At 40.2% G+C, this 25,112-nt stretch overlaps 1 protein-coding gene across 1 annotated transcript in view; it reads left to right on the forward strand.

Annotated features, from left to right (window-relative positions):
• LOC101637734 (runt-related transcription factor 2) overlaps nucleotides 1-25,112 on the forward strand; it is a 110,184-nt gene that overhangs the window by 33,829 nt on the left and 51,243 nt on the right. Inside the window, exon 3 of the mRNA XM_012725195.1 lies at nucleotides 24,157-24,330. Within this exon, the coding sequence (XP_012580649.1) occupies nucleotides 24,157-24,330 (174 nt within the window). The remainder of the gene's footprint in view (nucleotides 1-24,156; nucleotides 24,331-25,112) is intronic.

Here is a 25,112-nt window from a genome sequence, read left to right on the forward strand (position 1 = left end):
CTTGAGCTCTTCAGCCACGATGTTTTTCAGAGTGATGGTGCAGTGGTGGATCAGTGGTGCAGATCCTCACGCAGGACAGACAGTCTGACTTTTGGTCCCTCTTTCTGGTGGGCTTGGTAAACCCTTCATGTAATAGAATGCTCTGTAGTGCATAGGAGAGTATAGACAGAGTATACAGCTTATCATTTTTCTTCTTTAAATTTCATGGAGAGATCAAAGTCTTATTTCCATGAAACAGATTTTTGTCAGGATGTTTTATTTCTTAATCAATATAACTTGTCCCTCTGAACAGCTCATCATAGATCTTGGAGATATAACAGAGGCCACCGTGGTTCATTTCATACGTTTGTCAGATAAGGAGACTGACGGTCTATGCAGCGTTTTGTTATTTATTTCAGTCAGATTTGCTGTCCTAAAACCACCTTTTTTTTTTTCTGCTGCTCCTTTGAGCTAATTTTTTATTTCTCTTCTTTTTAACCACCAAGAACTTCTTGAAAGAGTCACTTAGACGTGTCGCCTCCACTTCCTGACGCCTACTCACTCCTAGCCTCCTGCAGTCTGGCTTCCGCTCGCTGCTCTCTGATGCTGTGGCCATCCAGAAGACTGCTAGCCGGAGTTCACGCCAGCTGCCTGTCCACCCCTCTGCAGCCTGTCACCCCACTGAAATCCTTCTCTGTCTCTGTCTTTCACTTCTGCCATGTCGCATTCTGATTCCTCCTGCCAGTCTGGCTGCTTCTTTCTCTTTTGCTTAATCTTTTAAACTCCCACTAACCACCTACAACTGAACATCATCAAAGTTCTGAACTGGGCTAGCCTCTCCCTCTGTTTCTTTGCTTGCTCATTTGGGGCTCTACCACAGGAGCAATCACCCTGATTTTATGAAAACTCCCAACTCTTTATCTTTCGTCCTAACTATCTTCTGTTTCCCCATCTGCCTTATCTCTACAATGAATGCCACAAAAATCCTTTTGATCTTTAGATAATATGTCTCTGTGAAAATTATCCCTTTATTACCTTAACACAGGGAACTGGAGTGACAAGGTAGGTTTACTGACATTCGTCTATTCACCAATCTCTTTCCCCTAAAAGTTGTCTTTATGTGCTGCAACTCAGCTGTGCTATAACTCAGCTTTGATCATGTCAACACAAGTGCTCCATATTGGGGAACCTCAGTGGGGCCCAAATATTACCCAGCAAATATGGGCTTCCTGGTGGCTTCTCTATGCCTACAATCACTTGGCCCCGTGCTTACTTCTCTTTACCTACACATTCTTCTAGTCCAGTCATTCTTAAATATATTAGTGTGAATGCATCCTCTTTGTAACAATATTAATCTCCTTAATAAATCCTGAAGTGAATTAATAAGTTTTTATCAATATATATGTGCACACAATTCCGAAAAGATCACTATAATGCTGTGATGGTGGTACCGGGAAAGATAGAACAACTTAATTTAAAACAATTGTTTTCATATTATTGTATCGCAATCCTTGGAGCAGAATATTTTAGAAAACACAATAAACTGGACATCATCTTAAACATACAGAATCATCTTGAATGTGACACTCCAAGTTGAAATTGATGCAGGAGGGTATTAGTGATTCAGATTCCGGAAGTGATGTTATCGTTGGTGAAGATTTTCTGAAATGTTGAAAGCTCTTGGTAAAATTTCTAACAAAACAAAGTATACTTCTTCCTTTATTTCTAGGTGGTTTTATTCCTAGAAAATCCACTGTGTTAAAACGGGAGCCGGGGGTGGGGGGGGCAACCCACAGTGTTGATATTTAAGTAGAGTTAGGTTTTAAGCTCAGGCAATATAACTAGATTTTTTTTTCCACCTACTTGAATGGGTTTTTCAAAAGTCATGAGGGGTGTGGAAGAACTTTTTATTTTGTAGGAGTGTCCTGTGCATTGCAGGCCAGCTAGCATTCTCAGCCTCTACTCACTAACCTGCTGTCGTGAGCCCTCAATCATGGGGCAGTCAGAGCCACATCTACACATTTCTGGAACTCTTCAGAGGCTGGTACTATTCGTGTTGAGAGTACTTCTCTAGCCAAACTATTCTCACTGTTCCTAAACATGCCTTACTTTTTCCCAGTTCTTTTCATGCTGTGCCTTTTCCTTTGAAGATGCTTCTTAAATTTCCATCTTTTGAAACTTTGCCCATCTTCATAGCTCAAATGGTATATATTCCATTGAGCTCTCCTTCTAAAAGAAATGCCAGTCTAAAATCTTGTAGTACTTGGCACTGACATTTTACATTTCTTGAAATGTTCTGCTTTGTTTTAGTTATTTATGAATCAACTTTACCTTACCTATCTGTTTATAAGATCCTTGAGGATATGAACCTTGTATTATGGGAGGTTATCTATTCTTCAGTGTTTATTGCAAAGTATTTTGATCATGTCCTGTGAATGCTTATGGTATAAAAAATTGTATAAGAATTATTGGTCAGGAAAAAACACATTTGTTTTAGTATTTAAAAATACTTACAAGTATTTATATTTTCTCTTCATCTTATAAACTTCTTATGGTACACATTGATATCAGCAAAGCACGTAAAATTGATGGGCCTTTAAGTTAGTTTATATATATGTTTACGAATGGCTGCTTTTTGGAATTATTATCAAAGATAAAACCATTCTTTATCCATAGTGAGAGTTCAGAGAAAAATGAAACCAACATTCAAACATTGTAGAAAAAATGTGGATGAATGTGGCTAAAATGCCTCTTTTTCACTCAGTTCTGAAATATACAGATAAAATCAACTTTTGAAGTCAACCAGGATGCCCGTGCAATTTCCCTGTTTTCCCCCTTTATTCAAAAACCTCAAAACCACTGTGGGTAATTCCCTCAAGATCTACTTCTAACACAGACAGTCTAAAGAGTAAGTGAGATTTCCAAGAACTGAATGCTTTCAATTTTTACTTCTTTCACTCCATTTTTGAGCATCTCTCTCCAGTGACATGAGCTAGGAAAGCCCAGTACTCACCGCACCCACCTTTCATCTCTAACTAGAGGAGTATGAAGCATTGTGCAGTCTTTTCTGCCGGGCCTTCATTTTCTGTCATCTTAACTCCATCACCAGTCCTCAGATTCCTAACAACATCCTTATGAAAGAAATCAGACCCCTTCGACAATGAAAAACACATTGAAGCTACTGCATAGCACCATTACCACTGGAAAAGTAGATGTTATTTTTCCTGTCAATCCAACTGCAGCACTCTGGCAATGTGTATTTTTGATGGTTGTTTTTGGGGTATTAAATAATTAATCAAGCCAGAGGTACTAATCAACAACAGTATTGTTACTGTTTAGGAGAATGAGGGACTTCACAGCCCTTTGTTCTAAATATTTTTGAAGTAGGAAGTATTTGTCTTTGAATGCCGAGATCAAGTAAAATGAGCCAAGAAAATGATACGGCCAAACGACATGATTAATTTTCATTACTTTCTTTCCATATCTTCACTCACATGTATTTGAGTCTTATCCAGACCCCATTTCAGTAGCAGAAGCCCAGATTTTGGACAAAATCAGTCAATTAAAAACTAGATCTTCTTGTAGTTTGAGAGATATATGGAGTATGAAGATGTGCTCTGCCTTCAGGGATTTTGCATTGAAGTGGAAAGTTTAGAAATACATGCCAGAGGTAATTACAAATGGGGATATGATGAATGTCAGATGAATGATACACACAAGAGTATTGCAGGTTTCTGGGACAAGATCCCTGTGGAGCCTGATACTCAGATACCCTTTCTCTGAATCCAAGATGGTCCTTCGACCAGATGCATTGGATACTCATAATACATCTCTTAGCTCAGAAGCTGCGCCTTCTGTTGACTGTGAAAATATCTAGCTTCCAGGCCTGCTTCCCTTTGCCATACCTCTCCAAGCCTTATAGTTCTTATATGTGTTAAGACTCTGGCATGTACTGTGGCTTCTGGGAAGGTAAGGCATTTCCATAGAAATTAAACAGGTTCATTTTACCTCTCCTTCCACTAGCCTGTCCCAAGGAAATTTTTGTAGGCTCTGTGGACTAAAGTCCCCAAATTTGAGATTTCACAAAAACTTACAAAATAATGAACGGTGGTAATTAAAATAGTCCAGCTATTCAGTGTTGCCAATTGGAGCCAAGGATAGGAGAAAACCAACCCAGGAGCTGTCTTAATAAGCAAGGACATGGTGCGGGGTCAAGGGGCCTGGGTGTGGGAGGTTGCTACATGTTTTCCTATTCTTCTTAGCAAAAGAGATTTTGCATTTGGTAGAGTGATCCCCTTATTGGTTTTTGCAGATCTCTTACATCAAAACAGGTCCAGACCAGAGGAATTTCTGACTGTAAGGCGTGTGCTTGACTTTAGTACAAAGTGCTTCTGTATGGGTGAAGTTTATGGATATAAACCAGAGAATTGTTCTCTTTTTAAATTCCTAAAAAGCAAGCTCTGTGTTTTGTTGCATGCATTTTTTCCCCCCTTCTTTCACAAAACTCAGGCAGTACCTGTCTCCTTACCACAGGCATCTTCAAAGCTATTTCAGTTGTATGGAATATGGGTTCCTGTTGTTCCTTTCAGATGGGAAGCTAGGTAGCTTCAACCTTCCAGGGTTATCTTTTCTCTGTTCTGATCTTTTGCAGTGGAGACTGTTTACTGTTTTTCTTTATTTAATAGAGTTCTGTTCTTGTTTTATTGTTTTAGCTAGTGTACCAGCAAAGTAAAACTTTGATATTGCTAGTGTTTTTAAGAAAATAAATCTGATAAGTGAAGGTAAGTCGATTTTTTTTTTCTTTTTAATTTAAGAAAAATCTAACCCAAACCTGCTTGGCAGCATAGCTCTTGTACATGGCTAGACTATTTCCATTGTTTCTGTTTTTAAGAAATTTCAAGATTGTAAACTTGCTTTTTACATAAACATTCCCCTGGATTAGCAAAAAATAGCCCTAGTGTTGGGTGGTGCACCATCTCCGAGTAGAACTGCTGGAAATGAAAGTGAATGGAGAGACTTCTCAGCTCCCTCAGTGAATAGATAAGAAGATGTCAGAAACAGAGAGAACACAGGAGGAACAAAATCGAAGTCAAAGGCAAAGTTTCCGTCATTTATGTGTGATACTGGAATTACATGCCGCTGTTTCCAAAAAGGAACATCCCTAGGTTTTCTCCTGTTCTGCCAAGTACTCCCTTCCCAGCTTTTGATATGTTCTACAGGCCACACACACAGGAGCAGGCTGTCTGTCATAGAACCCAGATGCCCAGCTGTGGAAGATATTCTTTCAGCAGCATCCGTCTGTTTCTTGGCATGACTTTGAGGCAGTCTAAAGAAAACAGTCCTGGCGAAGCCTTTGGACCTGCCTTGTGGTGAGGACTGGGTCGGCCTGTGGCCTGTGTCTAGTGCCTTCTCTGACCCTGGGGGCGTTAGCACACTGCCTTCCTCAGGGTTGCAGTCTCAGCCTCCCGATCTCCTAAAGAATATTTGTAATTTGGGTTACATTTAATAAATTCTGCATACCTCCAGAGAAACTACTTTTTGGTGGTGGTTTCTCTACTGACTCAAAAAGAAGGGGGTAGGTATTGGAAGGCACAGATCCCGTGGGAGGAAAAGAGGCTCTCTCTCTCCAAGGCGCCAAGTATGCTGGCAAAATAGAAAACAGTGTCCCTGGGTTCACTTTCACACGTGGTGATCTTTAACAGTCTGAAAGGAGGAACCAGTTTATTTCGTAGCCAACTACTGTATTATAATTCAGATTCAGGGGCTGCCTGGCGTGGGTCAGCGTTTTCTATTCTTGAGGGAATAGTGTTAAGCTTAAAGGGTGGTCTTCTTTGAAAGCTCTATTTAATATTGTAGTCTTTGGTTTAAGTCTTTATTTTTACAGCATTTGTGTTGTTCAGCTTTGCACTGAAAGGATTTTATTTTCCTATTCTCTTGATTACTTTAAGGTTAGCAGTTGAATGTTGCTAAAATTTACACAGGGGAGTGGTTCCCTGTTACCTACCCCAGCTCTACCCTCCCTAATTCTTCTACCTGCCAATTGTGTCTGAAATAATTTCCAGCCGTCCTGTTGATTTTGGGAGGTGCAGAAGTTCTGGTTCTTGGGGTGTGTGTGTACGTGTGCGTGTGCGTGTGTGTGTGTGTGTGTGTGGTTACCCTAATATATGACTGATAATTAGTCATTACCTACTTGAAAGTTCTGTTCATCTCCCTCCTGTTTCTTGACTTACTTGGAGAATGAACATATGGTAGTCAAAGTGGGGGTGTTTTATATATGACGACAGGTGCTAATCTTCAAGGAAATTTACCTTGCATTCCACCCATTAAGGGTATGGTACATAAAAATGGCTTAATGTCTCTTTGAAGGTGTCAGTGGGCATGTGTGGACCACACAGAATGGGTTTCACTGAAAGTAATAGAGTGAAATTGTCTACATAATTATTTTCGTTGGATTGAGAATCAGCAGCCCTCTTTGGGTTCAGGAAATAAACCTCTGTTAAAACCATATGGCACTGTTCTCAGAAAGATGTTATTACAGGGCCACTTCCCTCTGAAATTTTGAGTCAGGAGTTCTTGAAAGGAGTTACATATGTCTGAGGATGAACGTCAAATTTTCTTCCTCCAGCACAGCTTGCCTTTTTCGTGAACACCCCACAGTCAGCTGGGATGAGATTCTCAGGATGAGGGCGACTGAGCTGCAGCACCCCAACACTGTCAGATTTACCTGTGCCCTGCTGTTGCTGGACATGTGTAAGAAGCAAAGAAAAAGAGCTCTTTCTAATGAAACATATGAGTTGCTAACACTAAAAACACACTTTAGGGTCAAACTAGTTGCATTTTGTCTGCCAAGACCCTGGACACAGACCCAGGTGCCCCTCCCCCACCAGTGACAGAACTTTCCCCCCGAAAGTACTTGCCACAGTGCTAGTGTGCCCCAGAGTTGACTGTGTCAGAACGAAAGGGAGAACAGTTTCTATTGTGGCTGGAGAACACTTGGGGAAGAACTAAGTTAGTGAATAGATTCAGGATTACCCATGATATTTTATACTATGTGTACATGTGTGTAAGCGTTTAAGTAGATGTGGTGGTTTTTGTCTTTTGCAGGAAAGTAGTCTTTCTGTTTAGTTTTTGCTGTACAAGGAATAGAAACAAAAGTTGGTAATTTTTCACTTCTGTTAATGAGCCTGGAATATTATCAAAACTGTTTGACTTAGTCTCACTTGTGGTAAGACTGGGAAGTTAAAATATCTGCTTGAGGGCCATGCTCTCCGTGAGGGAATAATATATGTTGAAGATGGCTTTTCATTTCCTATCTTAGAGGAAGAAGGTTAGATCCTATGATTAAAATCTTGAAAATACCTTACGGTTGCCTTCCACTTCTTAGGTGTTTTGTAGTTAGTTGCTAACACATACTACCCCAATTCCAGAGTCCTTCATGTATTTACTCAACAAGCAACAGAGTACTTACCACATATGCTTTTAAAAAGGACTGGGAGTTCAGAGGAGGCCTCATCACATATGTGAACTAGGGAGAAACCCAGTTTACTAAGGGAAGAAGATATACATCAGTAACTGTGATCGTGTGACATAGTGATAGAAATGTGAAAGGGGATAAGAACAGGGTGTCTACAGTGGCATGAAGGAGCAGTTTTACTTCTTTTTTTTCTTTCAAGATTTATTTATTTATTTTTTAAGATTTTGTTTATTTATGCATACAGAACTGGGGTACAAGCCAGAGGTGCAGGGGTGGTGAGAGGCTTCACCAGAGACAGTGGGGAGTAGGACAGGCAGATCAATGAACTACACTGCTAAGGGGAGAAGCGGGCAGGTCAGGAGAAGTCTGATGCACCATGTGGGTCACCTCTGGGGCTGGGGATCAAAGTTGCACAGAAGTGGCTGCAGCTAGAAAGATTTATTTTATTTGGGCTTTCCTAGTGCCACAAGGGGTTAAAGGCCCGGTGCTGTCAAGCTATTGCAGTTACTTTGACATGAGTTCAACTCTGGCCAGGGAGCTGACCCACAGGGCACAGCAGACCTCCCCTGCCTTGCCCGCTGCTTCCCCTCAGCACTGTGTTTCAGTAGATCTGCCTGTTCTGCTTCCCCTAGGGAATGCTCTCACCTGCCCTCCCTCACCCCCAACCTCTGGCCTTTAGATGCAGTGGCTGGAGTTAGCTTGATGGTGCTGAAGCTTAACCCTTGCAGTACCAGGGAGATCCACCAGGAGCAGTTTTACTTCTTTATGTAGAATGAAGACTTTATTGATGTGTAGGCATTTGAGCTGGATTTTTGAATAGCAACAATTAAACTCATTGTCAGACCTTATTGACTATTAAATTATAGGTGCATGACCGGTGATTTTTCAGCAGGCTAATACCAAGTCTCTTCCCAAACTCCTGGCTCCCTTTACAGGTGACTAACAGATGGTACTGAGTGTCTCAGAGTGTTGCCTCGGTTAGTTTCTATGTCCCTGACTGTCTTAGGTTCTCTTCTCTATTATTTTGGAACCTATTCCATATTCAGGGTGAATTCAAGTGCTGCATTCTCTAGTACTTTAACGATTCTGTCATTTTGTTTTGTTTTGTTTTGTTTTGTAATGGTCAACCTCCTCTGCTGTAGTGCGATAATATTTTGTACACTGCAGCTGTTGAACTGGACAAACTGGATCAGACCATTAAATTCCCTTTAAGAGTGTGTATTCGCACATTGAAGTTGTTTCTAGAGTAGTATTAAGGAATAAAAATTGACACTTTGAACTGGTACAGAAAATTATAACCAGTCTAGAGCTTAATTTTTGAATTTATATAAAATAAACCTTCTACTAAATCAGGAGTGGTGATAATTGTGTGTGTGTGTGCGTGTGTATATTTTAAGGAAGAATCTAAATTGCTATAGAATGCAATGACTTCTGAGGTTCTGTTTTCCTGTTGGGAAAAGGAAAACACCTAAAAACATTTAGACCAACTTGGCGGCTCAGACTTTCTTTGCAAAGTTCTTTTATATATTTTATAAGTCAGTAAGTGTTGTCACTTGTACCGTTTGCGTTGGTCGCCTGCCACATCTCCATCCATAAAGTCCGATTCTTCTCTGCTGTCCCCATGCACCTTTTCCAGGACTTGTTACTTTCAGATGAATAAGGCAAGTGAGACTACAGACGGAGGGTGGAGAAGAGGGATTGAGTTAACTTCATTTTGTGTCTACAACTTTCTTAAGCTTATTGGAATGCAAATGGTACCATAAGAAGTGTTCAGATTCACTGTTCCCTGGGATTCAGGAAGGAACTTCTCTCACCATATATGCTGGGGAAGATGGTTAATTTTAGTGATTTTTGCTTTCGGTTCATGTTTTCTATTGCTCAAATCTTTGATGCTGACTCTGACCTTGGCTTTTCCAGGGTAATATTTAGAGGAGAACAAATTTTGCAGACATCCTGGCCTGGCCAAGTGACAGGTACAGAGCTCAGTGGGAGGGCTTATAGGCCAAAATAACATGATCAAACTGAACTCAGAAGACATCGTGCTTTTTTTTTTTTTTTTTAATAACCACCAGCACTGGGATTTTTATTACAAAGAGGCCCAAGAAGCAACTCCACCTCTGAGTCTGAAATCGTATTTTTGATAGTTATGGAAGCTTGAAGCCATTGGAATTGATGAGGTCACCTGGGGACAGGCAAGGCACAGATGAGTGGAGGGAGTTACCCTTTACCATTGAAACAAATTAACTCTGTTCTTGACCCCAGAAGAAGGCGCTGCTCCCTAGCCCAGCAGTTTTGGGCCCACAGAGCAGTGTCGGAGCAGCGGAATAGCGAACAGCATCAGTGCTGCCCCAGCATGACTCTGCTCCACCGCTTGTGTCCTGCAGGAGGAGTACTTCCTCAGGTTCCTTTCTAGATGCATTCTTCCTCTCATTTTATACCCATTCCCTGCGTGACCACGTCACACCAATAGCTGCTATTCCTGTGACTAGTGAAAATGCATCTCTATCCTCTTCTAAATTTGAGACTCAGATTTCTAGTTTGCTTTCTGGTCAGATAGAGATGCCCTTCTGGTACTCCACAGTGACCTGCCCCAATACCGTATCCTCACCTCCACTCAACCAAACTTCCTACCCCAATATGGATTCTCTCCAGTTTTGTTAGTTCACCAACTTGACCAACCCAGAAACCTGAGACATCTTCTCTGCTGACTTACATCTAAGTATTGTGTATTTCTGTCCTAGGTCTCAAATACATTCTCTCAAACCCAGCTTAACTCATACTCTCAGTGTTTTCCTCCTGGGCTATCATATAATTTCCTCACTGTTTTCATGCCTGTAATGGCACTCCCACTAGATATGTTTTCCCCTGTAAGTCAAAGGATGATCCTATGCTACATCAGCTCACAACATTCCCTTACTTAAAATACCTCAGGGGTTACAGGATGAAGTTTAGACCTTATGGCACAGTGGACAAGGCCCTTCAGTGTCTCTAATGCCTCACACCCACACCTATGGCTGAATTCCAGCCATGCCAAATTGCTTCACTCTTTACCATTTTTTTTCTTTTCTTCTTTTTAAAACCTCCCTGTTGGGAACCTGCTGTTGGGAACCTGCTGTTTTTCTGTTTAGAATGTCTTTCCCCCTACCCACATTTGTTTGACTGAATTTCACTGAACCTTTAAGTTTCCATAATGCCATCTTTTCTAAGAGACGTTCTTGGAAGCTCTTGGATGTTAAACATTTATTGTTTGGGTTCTCTTTGGTTGTCTGTTTAGATGTCAATTATGTTGTTTATTACGTTGCTGTAAATATTTGTTTATAGTAACTGCCTCCCCCAGTTTAGCAGATTTCATGGTCCATAATAAGTGCTTAGGAAATTTTAATTAACAAATGAATATTATATTTGTGTAGTGGTTTTCACATCTATTACATTTCATCCTGATGATATACCTGTGATGCAGACACTTTGATCCTCATTCAACAAAGGAGGAAGTTGAGTCATAGGAAGAAGTTGAGTCATAGAGATGATAGATTATTTGCCTTCAGCTCCATAGCCAAGTTAGTAGTAAAGCTGGAAATAGATTTCCAGGTTTTCCACTCCTTGAATAGTTAGGCTGACATATGGAAACAGGATTCCTCTTTTCAGTCACTCAGTAACTTGGTCTTTCAATTATTCCATGAAATTCATTGTGCATATATGTGTATGTGTGTACATAAAATACACAGTGATAAGTGGGATACCCACAGCACCATTGAGTCTTACAATTAGGTAGTCTGCTATTTTGCAGAGGAGAAAATGCTGTGCCTGTGGAGTTCACAGTTTGCCATTAGTAGCAGAACCTATGTCTTCTAGTTGTGTGTTATCATTTTACTTTGTGTTGGTCATCAGTTCTACTCTGAAAGAGTTTTAATATTGCATCTCAGTTCTTATCTTTGGAACAAAAAGAATATAATTTCTGTGAACATTCTTAGCAACAGTTCTACAAAAGAGATAGGATCCAGAAAAGGAAGAAAGAAATGATGGCATTCCTTCGTTAGTCAGCCCACTTTTCCAGACCACAGCTCTTCGTTTCCAGTGGGCTTCACAGATTTTTGAACATGTTAGGCTGATGGATGTAAGTCCCATATTTCATGGGAAGATGTATGGGGATCATCCCTCACCTGCAGGGCTTGACAGCATGGCACCTAATTACCTGGCAAGAGAGGGAACTCTCATAGGTGTACTGCTGTTACTTTCATTGAACTCTCCCTCTCCCTCATATGTGTGTGTGTGTGTGTACACCCACCCCCCCACATGTGTGTGTATATATATATATATATATATATATATATATATAATTTCATATGGTCAAAAGTAAAGCTCTCACTGCCATTATGCGTTAAATAATTCAGCATGAAGACAGAAATCCATAAAACTTAACACTATATTTGCTTTTGAAAGTTAAGGCTTGATTTTTTGTCTCAGTTGTGTTTTTTAATTGAGGTAGGAGTGATGATGAGCTCTGAATAATGAATACCAACTTGCTTCCTTTGGTTTGAAAAGAATGCACTTTTCTAATCTGCTGTGCCTTGGGAAAAAAATGGTAAAACTTGCTATCCTCTAACTCCTTTTAACACTACGTTAGAATCTCTTTTATATAACAATAACTTGATCCTACTCAAAATACTTGGCACCTTTAGTGACAGAATGGAATGTAAGAACACTTTAGCAGATCTGAATGTGAGTAAACTCCAGTAGTCTCAGCATGAAGAGGTAGAGTTTTCAGTTCCTTATTCAGAGTTCACAGAAGATAAGAATACTGGGATTAACACAATAGCCTCTCTTCATTACACATGGCTGAATAAAGCAATTATCTGTCTATCAGGACTACAGTAAATTGTGCAGCAGCATTAAGGAAGAACGGATGGATAGGTGGCTAAATGCTGTTCCACAGGAAAAGGGTGTTGATAGGAGGGAATTCTTTGTTTTTAACTTGTAACTGTTTTATTTTGGAGTTTACGTTATGTTACCCTTATAGCTTAAAGAGAATTTTTTTCCCCCTTACATATTGTTGAAGACATTTTTCAGTTCCTGATCCATCTAAGTTTTGTTGGGGGGTGGTATTTCAAAGACATCTCCTGTTAAATCATGTTTAAACAATCTGTTTAAGATCTGTTGTATAGATGTAAACACAATAGTCCTTTAATGTAGTAAAACAGACTTCTGACAGACACAGCACAGAACAGACATCCATCCATTATTACTTAAGCTGCTGCTCCTTCCCTGCCTGACCTGAGAGGGTAACCACAGAACTCAGCTGACAGCATTTGCTGCTGAGGAGACGCTGACAGGCACGGTGGTAATGTCTAGCAAGCAGAGAATTGCAGAGCAGCAGACAATTGGAGAGGCCTTAGACTAGATTAAAACTAAGTACTTAAATCTATTTTAATGGTTGTGTTTACATCTCCTTCTTCTTCATTCCTTTAAAAAAGTAATCAAGTTTCGCAAGCGTTAAGAAAACCACCTCTTGCCAGCTGGACTAAATCCAGTTTAAGCAAGAAATCTCCCCTCACCCCCTTTTTTTCTTCTGTCTTTTTCTTTTTTCTTTCTCTATGATCTCCACTGCCATGCAGCACAGCAAGACCAGGCTGCGGGAGCTGGCTGACTTTTTCCTTGGTTATTACTTTTTAACGTTTTCTTCCTGTTCCCGAAATGGGAAAGTTGGAAAAGATGTTTTGCTGTTGTAGCAGCAAATGTCAAGAGAGGAGCGCTTGGCACTTTTCAATTATTTCTATGTAGTGTTTCTCCTTTACTTAAAACACACAGGAAGTCACACAACACATACCCAGAACCATCATCATGAAAGAGAAACAGAGAAGATTCCGTGTTAAGGCGATTCAGCCGGGATCCAGGAGTTGCGTGACAGTTTGTGGGCTGGTTGTCACTGGACCCTTTGAAGAATAATGATGTCCATGTTTGGATGGATTATTGGCAAATAAACAATGATGCTTTTTGTTCAACTATGGGAACTACCATTTACATTGCTTACAGTGTTTTAACATTAAAAAAATCTTTACATCTCAGGGTTAAGAGTGTTATTAACACAAAGAACTGGGTGGGTGTGAACATACTTTAGTAAAAAGAAGCAAGGAGCATATTTTCAGATCTAAAACACTCAGGGTTTACTAAGTATGAGGAATAAAATATAGACAGAAAGAGAACTTTTGTTTTGTTCTCTGAAACAGGACAGTTGCAGATTCAGATGGCCCAACATGGTTGTGGATGCTGGGTTGTAAGTAGTGGCCGAACATGTGTTGTGGTAAAATGGGGTCGGAAAGACCATGTGTCATGTAATAAAGTCTCTGGATCAGGCTGCTCTGCTTTTTCTTATTCTGTTCTTGCTAGGTCTCTTTTCCTCAATGTTTCTTCTTCTTTTTTCCTTGTCTGGCAGCCTAATATAGCGAGCTGAGGCAGGGCAAGCCGTTGCTTTCCGTTGCCACTGCCTGCGTCTGACTTCAAGCAAGTCATAGTATTTTTCTGGGCACCGGTTCTTTTTCTAAAATAAAAAAGCTGATCGAGTGTAACCTATATTCCTTTCTGCTCTGAAAAATTCTAATTCATGAAGTTTTACTTTGGATAAAGAAGAAGGGAAAAAAAAAAAACAGAAAAGCTACCTTGGAAATAATAGACAAGTCAAAGATTTCAGGGTTAGAACTAGAAGAAAGTCCTAGAGGATTTGGTGAAGAATCCCAAGGTATGGGAGAAGGGCTGCAGAAAAGCCAGGAGGCTCCGTGGTAGCTCTCTTTAACCTTGTCTTCAAAAAGTATTCCATCTTCTCTTGTATGTTTCCATTGTTTTCAGAGGGTCTTTAACTTTTTAATGCTTTTATGCCGCTCTTACCTCCCATGGATTTCTTTTACTTGAGATGTCCCAAGTGTTTTTAGTTCGTTATTCCTATGAATTAAAAGGGACTCTACTGTGAGCATGTGTGTTTACTAGGGTTTATTCCCTGGGGTCTGACTCTTGGCCTTGTCCTTTCTTCAAGATACGTTATTCTTTGTTAGTTATGCTTTGCTGCTGTTTAAAAATCTAAACATTTTAAAGGAATTTGCATTTCATAAGTTGTCCTGTCCTTTTGCCTGTTTATTGAAAGATCTAGGATTCTTTAAGCTTTAGAAGTTTAAATTTTGAAAGCAGCTCTTCTTCAATTGTCTTTTTCATCTTTCTAATTGCATCTAAAAATGACTACATATTCGTTTGGAAGGGTGAACGTTTTAGTTGCTGATCTCAACTGGAGCCTTTTATTATTAAAAGCAAGCAAATTTAGCTTAATTTTTTTCCTATAAACTGGAGTTCCTAGAATATTTCTATGGAGTCTATGGCTTAGCTATGTAATTATGTCTCTTGAGTAGATTATGTTTTTCTTCCCATAATTATGTTTTTACCCGAGAGACTGGAAGACTTCAGACTACTCTTGGGTGAAATTGTTCTTCCTCCCTTCTTCCTTGATAGACTCTGAATTATACGTGCCTGACTCTGTTCAAGGGTTGAAAGGGGGCTCTTGAAGATATGTGGTAGTGATTATGCATGTTCTTTTCCTTTAGAAATTGGTTTATGTGTTAAGAAGGGCCCTTAGAGAAAAGCTCTGTTAGTTCATTTTTGAAATGCCATCAGAGAAGAATCTCCTGGAAGGAGATTTGTTTATGATCTGTGGTCCTCTGTCTGAAACCACACACTAGCGTTGCTGTGGGGCTGTCTCCTCTCACCGGCTGTCCTGTGTGAGCTCTGGCCTCCATGCACACGTCACAGTGTATGGTTGTTAGTTCTAGTGGCCAGCAGGGCTAGGGGCCTTAAACATGAAGACAGTTTCTTGGTTCATTTCATTATTCTAGTCCAGAAATAATTTTTGACCTGAACCAGACAGTGTACTCTTAGGAAAAAAGATGACTCAGCAGCCTTTCCCAGCAAAGATTATAGACTCATCAGTTTTACTGTGGGAAATATTTCCCAATAACCAACTTTCCCCTCCCCCACTCCCTGCTCTGCCTTTTACTGCACAAAAGGAGTGATAATTCTAAATTGATCCATGTTCTTATCTGTTAATTCATTTGATGTGTGACTACGCTGTACCTGGGCTTAAGGGCTGGTCATAAGGCATGATACCCATTCTTCATCATCAAATTCAGGAGAATTAAAATAGAGTTTAAAAATTGGTCTAAGTATTTTATATCAACTTAGTGACTCAAGTAAGTTAATGCTCACTGAATCCCTAAACACATAAGTGTCTCCACATGTAGTAGACAAAAAACAGACAGAATTGCTTCCAGCTTGATGAGATAGAAACCAGGGCCCAAGAGACAGTACATACCATCCAGTTTGATGACGAGATTGAGACTGGGAAAGGACTTGGCTAAATGGAGGTGATGGGGAGAGGGTGTTCAGAGTGCAGGAGACAGCTTGGGCAAAGACAGGGCCTCTTGGGAAAGTATGTAAGGACAGCTCAGGCTGGGAGAAGAACAGCTGTAGCCATTAGAGATGAGCGTGACAAGTATGACTATATTTCCCATGTTCTTGTTGGCTGAATTCAGGGGACCTATTTAACTAATAGATTTTGAGCAGGTAAGTAACACGACCATTATGATTCAGGGGCTGAAAAGACTTCAGAAATTTGGAAACTAACCCTGCCATTTGGTAGGTCAAGAGAATGTTATTAAAACCCCTTCCTGTGGTTATACAACTCGCTGATGCCCCTTTAAACATACCAGCCTACCACTCTGGTCTGTTAGCCACAGTGAGAGGTTATCACTTGCTCTCATGGGAATTGAAAGAAGAGCCCTGCTCTTGTAGAAATGTAATTGGATGAGAGGGTGCAGACAGGGCAGGTGGCAAAGATCTAACACCTAAGCTGGATTTTGAACCTGGGAGACTAAAATATAGTAACATTAATGGAAGCAAGGAAATTAGAGGAAGAACTGATTGGAACTGTTTATAGTGGCGGTGGTAGGGGCGGGATGTGTCAGGGAGGAGCTAAGGGCTTAAGTAAACATTACAAGCATTACAGGAGTGCAGGTCTTTGATTGTAGACTTCCATGTCCACCAATGAAATGGAGTCTTCTGAAGGTAAACAGAAAAGTTTCACTTTTCCAATAGCATTTGCATTTTTACACATCTGAAGGAATTCAGAAAATTGGGGTTTTTAATCTAGAGCTGTCATCATTTTAAAGTATTGGGATCAGAATTTTGCTTGACTTACCTAAGAACTCACCTGAGTCTGTGTAATCTTCCCTGGTGTAGTGCTTTTTGCTGGAAAGCGTCTAAACAGAATTCTCTTAAGATACCATCCTTAAGATGATAAGGATGATCATTCTCCTAAGAGGCCTCCTTAGTAATAGAATCACAAGTAATTCCATCTGGAATTGAATTATGACTTTGAAATGAGTGAACCTGTTCCATAACCCTCTGCTCCCTGCAAGCATTCTGTAATGTACCTCATTTGAGGGTGTAATGATGAGAACTGAAGGCATCATTTTTTCCTCCAGAACTGCAGAATACCAGTTCTATTGGTGTATAACCCATTTACTCTGGAAAAAAAAAAGGTAATTCTGATGCTAGTTTTCTTCTTTCTTCTTTCAATACCAAGCACCACAGCCTTCTTCAGTGGCTGTCTTGTGAGGCTTGACCCTGAGACCAGATCTCACTCTATGCTCACTCGGGGTCAGCACAGTTAGCTGACTTCCCAGCCACTCCTTCCTTCCTGGGGAGCCTGAATGTGTGGCTGAAGAGGCTTATGGCTCACCAGAGTGTTGTTTTATTGGTCAGAATATGAACAGATCTGTCTCAAAAGGGAGGATTTCCATATATATTGCATAGTTTAAAAGAGTTAATGGGTACTTATGAAACTAAAGATATCAAGTGACTTGAGGTGTATCATACTTCTCATTAGATTAATATCACCTATGCGTAATACCAACTCATCGCACAAGATATTTATTTTCATGTTTCTGTTACCTGTTCTCTGGCTGACTTTCCTCTTTCTTTCTGTGATTACAAAATTCTGCTCAGCCTCTAATGTTGTCATCAATAAGGGTTTCTTCTTTCATTTTACTCAACATTAATTGTTCCCCCGTTTTTCCTAGCACTTTGTTACTTTTAAGTTATTTTTTTTATTATGACAACATTTCAAACATACAACCAGAGTGATATTTAACAAATTCCCATGCCATCATCATGTTTTTTTTTTTTTGATAACAACATTTTGCCATGTTTGCTTCATCTGTTATTTTGCTTTAAGTTTTTATAGCAAATCCTCATGGTGATCAACCCATAAATATATTAGTTGCTACTTCTGAAAAGTATAAGGACATATTTTGACATATCACAGAGTACTATTTACTTACTATTTTGTCCATATTCATATTTCTTCATTTGAACCTAAATCATAGCACTTTTAAAAATATTTATTTATTTATTTATGCATACAAGAGCTGTGGGGTACAGGCCAAAGGTGCAGGGGTGGTGGTTTGGGAAGAATCACCAGAGACAGAGTGGGGAGCATAACAGGCAGATCAATGAAGTACACTACTGAGGGGAGCAGTGGGTGGGACAGGAGAGGTCTGCCAGGCCTTGTGGGTCACCTTGCTGGCCTGGGATCGAACCCATGCTGCAGTGGCTGCGGCTAGCTTCATAGTGCTGCGCCTTAACTAACTCGTTGCCCCAAATCATAGTGTTTTAATGATGATCGTCATCACGGTCCTTTTCATTTATATTATATTGCTCCCCTTTCTTCCCATTAGACTGGATTGCTTGAGGGCAAAGACAGCTCATTTTTTTTTTTTTAAGATTTATTTATTGATTGATACAGAACTGGGGTTATAGGCCAGAGATGCGGAGGGTGAGAGGATTCACCAGGGACAGAGTAGGGAGCAGAACAGGTAGATCGACGAAGTACACTGCAGTGGGCAGGTCAGTAGAGGTCTGCCTCGCCATGTGGATCTCCTCTGGGGCAGGCGGGGATCGAACTCATTCGGAAATGGCTTAAGATTCCCAGTGCTGTGCTTTAGCCTGCTGCGCCACCAGGGAGGGCCAGACATCTCATTATTTATGTTCCTTATAGATGTTCTACTGAGATTTGCCTTTTAACTTTACTTAAAAATGGTATCTTTATGATACCCAGGATACAAGCAGCGGCCTAATAAAAGAAGTGATGTGTAAACTTGACTCACAATACAACTGCAAGAAGATGAGCTGCCAGACACCATCTCTTAGTGATCGGCAAACGACCCACCTTTTCTCATGAGGGTGGCAGTGTGAGTGGCTGGTCTCAGCAGATGGTTCATTTGCAGGGGTGTGTGGGAATCCTGTAGGCGAAATGCCCTAGCCAAGTGCATCATGAGAATGCAGTGTAGAGAGTGAGGGTCTGGCTGTGGCACATGAAGTTTTATAAAATTGTTAGGCAGTTCTTAGTTAACTTTTGTGAAAATAGGGTCACATCTTTGTAGTTTACATACCAGTGTCAGAGTCTTCAAATACCAGTTTTAGATGCATGATTTTTTAGCAGAAGTTCTAAGTGGCAGTATTACTTTCACTGTGGTGAGTTGTGTCATGGACTAGACAAACTGGGTGGGGAAGAATGGGACAGTTAGGTAGGCCACTGCTGAGGGAGTTTACAGCTCCTCATGCATCTTTGTGTGACAGATGTGTGAATGCTGTGACCTTTTGCTCAAGCTTTGTGCTGCTGACTTTATTGCAAACTCAACCAAACACACTCAGATTTTGAAATTCACTTGTTCTGAAAACTACTTTTTTTCCCATTTAAAATTTACTTTTGGTCAAAGCTTTCCCTGAAAGACTGATGTTGCATTCTTTTTTTTTTTTTTTAAAGATTTGTTTATTTATGCATACAGAACTGGGGTGCAGGCCAGAGGTGCAGGGGCTGTGAGAGGCTTCACCAGAGACATAGTGGGGAGCAGAACAGGCAGATCGACAAAGTACACTACTGAGGCGAGCACTGGGAGGGTCAGGGCAGGTCTGCCACACCATGTGGGTCACCTCCAGGGTGGGGATCAAACTCGTGCTGAAGTGGTTTTAGCTTCTTAGTACTGTGCTTTAACCCGCTGCGCTGCCAGCGAGGGCCCTGATGTTGCATTCTTATAATCTAAAATAATTTTGTTGTCAGTTGGACTTGAGTTCTAATTCTGCCATTAACTGGAATTTTAGGGAGAGATTTCCTCTCTCAGGGATGGAGGATCTTCCAACAGAAACACATTGGTCTAAAATTTAGAATGTAAATGATTACTATTATCTTTTTCAGTTCTCTGGCTCTAGTCACTTGCAACAATACTTAAGAATTATAGTGAAAGCAGATGGCTTTCACTTAAATGAATGTCCTTCAGGAAAAATTTTTAGGAAGTTGCATTTTATACTTGTCTGAAAGAAAGGCTTTGCCTACAGGATTCACTAAATTGTCAAATAAGATGAGACTAACATTTTTTAGAAAGATAATGTTGTGCTATGATATCCTTTGCTAGAAAATTTTCTCTCCACCGAGGCATTTATCTAAAAGAGGAAAACATTCATTCATTTATTGCATAAATATTTATTGAGCTTCTACTGGATGGCAGGCACTGAAGAAGGTTGTGAGAATACAGTTGTAAATAAGACAGAGCACATATTCTTATGGAAGTTAGGTCTAGCAGGGGAGAAACAAGCACACATAATTACAGATTTTGGTGACAGCTGTTAAGGGATTAAATGGAGGAGTACTCGTGAGGGAAGGAATTTGCTATCAGATAAAGCAGGCAAAACCTTTCCTAGGAAGTGGGGTTCACTATTAGAGGCATGGGGTGGGAAGGAGCAGATCATATGAAGAATGGCTGGTGTGGGGCAAGATTTCAGAAATAGAAAGAAGTCCTGTGATGGGAAACTAAAAAGAAGCAGTGACAGATGACCAGAGAGAGGATGGGACCCAGTCTAGTTTTGTGCTGGTGAAAATGAGAAAACAGAATAAGCCAGGATAGACATCCAAGATGGAATTAATAAAATACAATAGACTGGGAATATGAAATAAGAAGAAGTTAAAGAAAATATCTAAGTTTTGGGCTTAAGCAATCGGGGGACTGGTGCCATCTCCTGAGAATGGAGGAGGGAGTAGTTTATTTTTTTTAAAAAGCATAATACTTCTGTCTTGAATGTACCATGTTGAAGAAACCTTTGCGACCTCTCAAGGGAGATTTCAAGCAGGCAGTAAAACAATGGAACTCAGAAGCGAGGTCAGGGCTTACCCTAGAAATGAGGAAGTCACAAGTGTGAAGGGACTATGTACATGGGGCTGTGAAATCATCTTGGACAGTAGTTCTCAACCTTGGCTGCACATGGGATCATGGGTGAGTACTAAAAGAATAACTCTCCCCAGGATCCACTTCCAGAGAATCTGATAAGACTGAGCTTATGTGGGAACTGGACATTTGTACTTTTCCTCTCCCTCTAGGGTGGAAGAGCCATTGCTCAGGAGAAAAGGCATAGCTAGGGAAGAGTATCCTGGCTTCCACTTCGATAAAGGTTGCATAGAACACAAGAATCTTCCATTCTTTTTTCTTTTCTAAGTCATATTTTACTACTGAAGTAGATATATATGTCATATGGTTTATAACGAATTGGATAGGTTTCAGGTATAGATTTGATAAAATCCACATCTGTATGTACTGTATTATATTTACCACAGAAGTCTAGTTTCCAGCTATCACCATATAGTTGAAGAATCTACTATTCCTTTTATGTTCCTCCTGCTTGGGAGTCTGCTGATTGGCCTTTGGATGAGGCTTTGCTCTTCCTACACTACAGCAGAACCCTGTCCTTGAATTAAGTCAGTGTTCCTTCTCTGTTTGATGTTCTCAATTTCTGAAGCGTTTGCTTGGGTGCTGAGCATTTAAGTACGTTTTTCTTCCTATCATTCATTCAAGTGTTACCCTGATGTGGTTTAGTGGTAGCAAGTATTTGTCATGGTTGAAAGATGAAGAACCTGTTCAGCTTTTGTTCGTCATTGTACTATAAGAATTTTGTTGTGGTTGTCGTGGTGGCAATGAAGGGACAGACAGCTACAAGGAAAAAATGCGGATGTTTTTTGTATACACACCCACAGTTAGTTCCCTGAATTACTGTAGGGTATTTGGAGATACTGAGCAGCTTGTTTTTGAAGATACTTCCCAAAAGGTCACTGAGTCTCATGAAATTTCACCTGCTCCTAAGTTTTACACAATTATTAGTGCTACTTGAAGCCCTTTACTTAGGCCTACAACCTTCTAGTACTCTTCTGAAGCCCTGGGCTTAGAGGAAATAGTGTTCTTACACATCTACATACTGAGCTCACATCTCATACGGTCTATGTGAAAACCTAATGAAAAGGCTGTAGAAGCAGAGGCAAAGCTTATTAAATTTTCTTGTGACCCATGACCCACATGAAGTCCTAGTGTAGAGAGGAACCACGCAAGATCATGTCATCTTTCTGTCAACCCCCAGGGAATACGCCATTCCAAAAATAAGGCCTGTTAAAAAAATAACTTCCAGGGACAATTCCTTAAGTTTTCTTGTTAATGTTTACAGCTGAACCAACACTACACTAGTACTTTTATTTTTTTTTGGATATGGAATGGAATTCATGGACCTAACTGTGATAAATACTCCATAATTCCCCAATTAATGAAACTGGTTAGACTCAGCAAGTTGTATGGATGGAAGTTTGTCTAGGGTAATGGGTGAGCTATTAACTTTGTAATTGAATCCTTGCTGCTGCTGCTTGCGTTGAGAACTGGCCGTAGCACCTTACAAAGCCCATTTCTTGGGTCTCACTCTTTGGATCTGGGTGTTTTAGTCCTCCGTAGCAGCTGGGAGGAGAAAGCTAGAATGCCAACACTGAGGTGCAACATGATGAGTGGGAACCTTTGTGAACTGGGCTAACACCCTAGTCTGGGGAAGCTGGTCAGTGGCTGAGGGCCACAGGCTGTTGTCTGTCCTCAGAAAGCCCGACTCACTTCATCTGTGGACACCTTCTTTGCTGAGGTTAGGAGCTGTTTTGTGTAACCTCTCAAGGTCCTTTAGAGTTCTGAAATCTATTTGTAATCTGAATAAAGTCATAAGTGGTTGGGAAAACAACCATAGACAAACAGTGAGTTTCCTTAGCTTTTCCTGATCATTTTTCTCCTAGTGTTAGTCCCTCTGTTCGAGCAGATGCCCAAAAAAACTTGCACTGGCAGGAAATAGGGTGGTGGGTGCATTTCAGTTAATGGACCTAGTTGAAACATGCTTGGCTTTGGAGACAGCTACACTCATATTACCAAGCCTTGGCTTCCTGTCTGTTTTCTTTGGGCTGGGTAGGCAATGAAAAGGGAGACAGGAAAATACATTTTGGGGCAAATAAAATAAGGAATTTGTCTTATGAAGACAACTTATAGTTGGGGAATTCTAATGTTCAGCTTAACCCTATCCTGGTCCATTCCTCTTGTTCGGGAAGATGAGGTGTTCTTACCATTGATAGAATGTAGCTCCCCATTAGAGAAGGCCTTTTGATGATTCTCCTTTCAAGACTTTTTTTTTTATTTCTTTCTTGGAAAATAATCCTAATTTCCTGAATTTTTCTTTAAAATACACATTCTTATTCCAGTCATCTCAGTGGCTCTTCTTTGAGTAACTTCAGTCATTTAACATCTTGTGAAAATGTTGAGACAGAGTCCTAGGGTCTCAGCTTTGCAGAATGGAGAAGAAGCCTACAATATATTTCTGTTTTCACATTAGCCATCCCTGTATTTGTTTTATGGATTTACACATAGTCAGCATTACAAAGAGACTGAGATGTTTCCCTGTTATTCTTGCATCGGACAACACTATGCAATTTGCTAAGAATGATTTGATTATTTGAAAAATGTCTTGGTCATATTTTAATTTGCATATTTCTTTAATATCTAGAATTTCCTTAGATTTTACACTTAAATAGAAAAGAAAGAAAGATTTTTGTTTTGTTTTGTTTTAAATAATAGATTCTCACACTCACATGGTAACCCAAAGGGTATTTTCCAATATCTCTTATAAAACCACAGTGCTAAATTTAAAATAAGAATGCATTCTCTCCAAAAGCCTATTGTGTGCTTTCAGTCTTTGACGTATCACAAAATATTAAGATTCTTTGCCTGTATTTCCACGTTTTCCTCCCCTCTTAAATGGAGGGGGGCATTTCTGAAAGGTGTAGTTGTAGCATAAAAAATACAAAATTCCCCATGGTCATCCTGGGAATTTCCCTTTAACAAACATGTTTGTCTCTGTTTCTGCCCCAACTTTGGGATAGATAACACTTTCACAGGAGGTTTTCTCCTTCGTGAAAGAAGCAAACACATCCCAGGACACATTCCTCTTTCCCATCCTCACCAAGCGGGCTAGAGGAAGCTCCTAGAGAGTTCCTCTTATGCACTAGCTTCCGGCCTCTCTATTAGCGGTTAACTCTGCATCAGTCTCCGGGTCCCCAACTCCGCATTTATAGAACAGAACTAAGACCGCGTGCCACCAGATGATTGTAAAGCAATATGAAATGGGAGGCTCTATATAGACACAGCATTATAAATATCAGTATTGATAATTCCTTGGCATAAGTCCCCAGTATGTATGTTCACATATCTATTTAGCATGGTCAATTGTTCAGCTAATTAATATGCTTTTATTTTATGATTTGCTGTTTCCAGGGCACAGACAGAAGCTTGATGACTCTAAACCTAGTTTGTTCTCTGACCGCCTCAGTGATTTAGGGCGCATTCCTCATCCCAGTATGAGAGTAGGTGTCCCGCCTCAGAACCCACGGCCCTCCCTGAACTCTGCACCAAGTCCTTTTAATCCACAAGGACAGAGTCAGATTACAGGTAAGACAGACTCCTAGGTTTCACTTGCATAGATTCTGGCAAGCTGGGGGTGAGGGGCTACCAGATGAGATGTGTTCACTTCAAAACTCCTGGAGCTGTGAAATGGCTTATTATTAAAGACTCAAGACATGAAGATACCGACCTTCATATATATATATATATATATATATATATATATATATATATAAAAGAACAAAAAACAGTTCCATATTAACTAACTTTGGGATACAATTTGGGGGAAGTTCCTACTGATGCAATAATATTCTGCAGTGTTGTCAGTCTGCACGCTGGCAGAAGTGTAGTATCTCTGCTCTCTGGGAGAATGTTTGTTTCAAGTTTCTATATTTTGTCCAGGTGGTGCAGAGGCTAACATCACACCCTCACTATTAGAAAATTAGTGTTACCCTTTCAGTTTGAAGCTTACATTGCTTACACGTATGGTTATGTCACTAAATTTTCTTGAACATTGCCTAGGGCTATCAAGAAGCCTTGATTGGAGGTTGTAAGGCCAGGTCAGTGGGCAGTTCATGGACATACAGAATAAACTTCTGATTCACATTTATCTCAGTGCCTCACGTGACAGTTCTCTTTATGCATTTTCCTACGCTGCTTACCTTACCTCTCTTAAAAATGAACATCAGCATTGCATTACACACTAATCATTCACGTTTGGAGCATTCAGACTCTCAACTCTTTTCTTCCTGTCCCACTTGTGCAAAAACATACCTCATTTTTAGAACTAGTCTGATTGTTTTAGGTCACGGTGACAAGAAAGTGTGTTA

The sequence above is a fragment of the Condylura cristata genome, unplaced genomic scaffold, assembly GCF_000260355.1.
Source record: "Condylura cristata isolate star-nosed mole 26May11 unplaced genomic scaffold, ConCri1.0 scaffold00001, whole genome shotgun sequence".
NCBI lineage: Eukaryota > Metazoa > Chordata > Mammalia > Eulipotyphla > Talpidae > Condylura > Condylura cristata.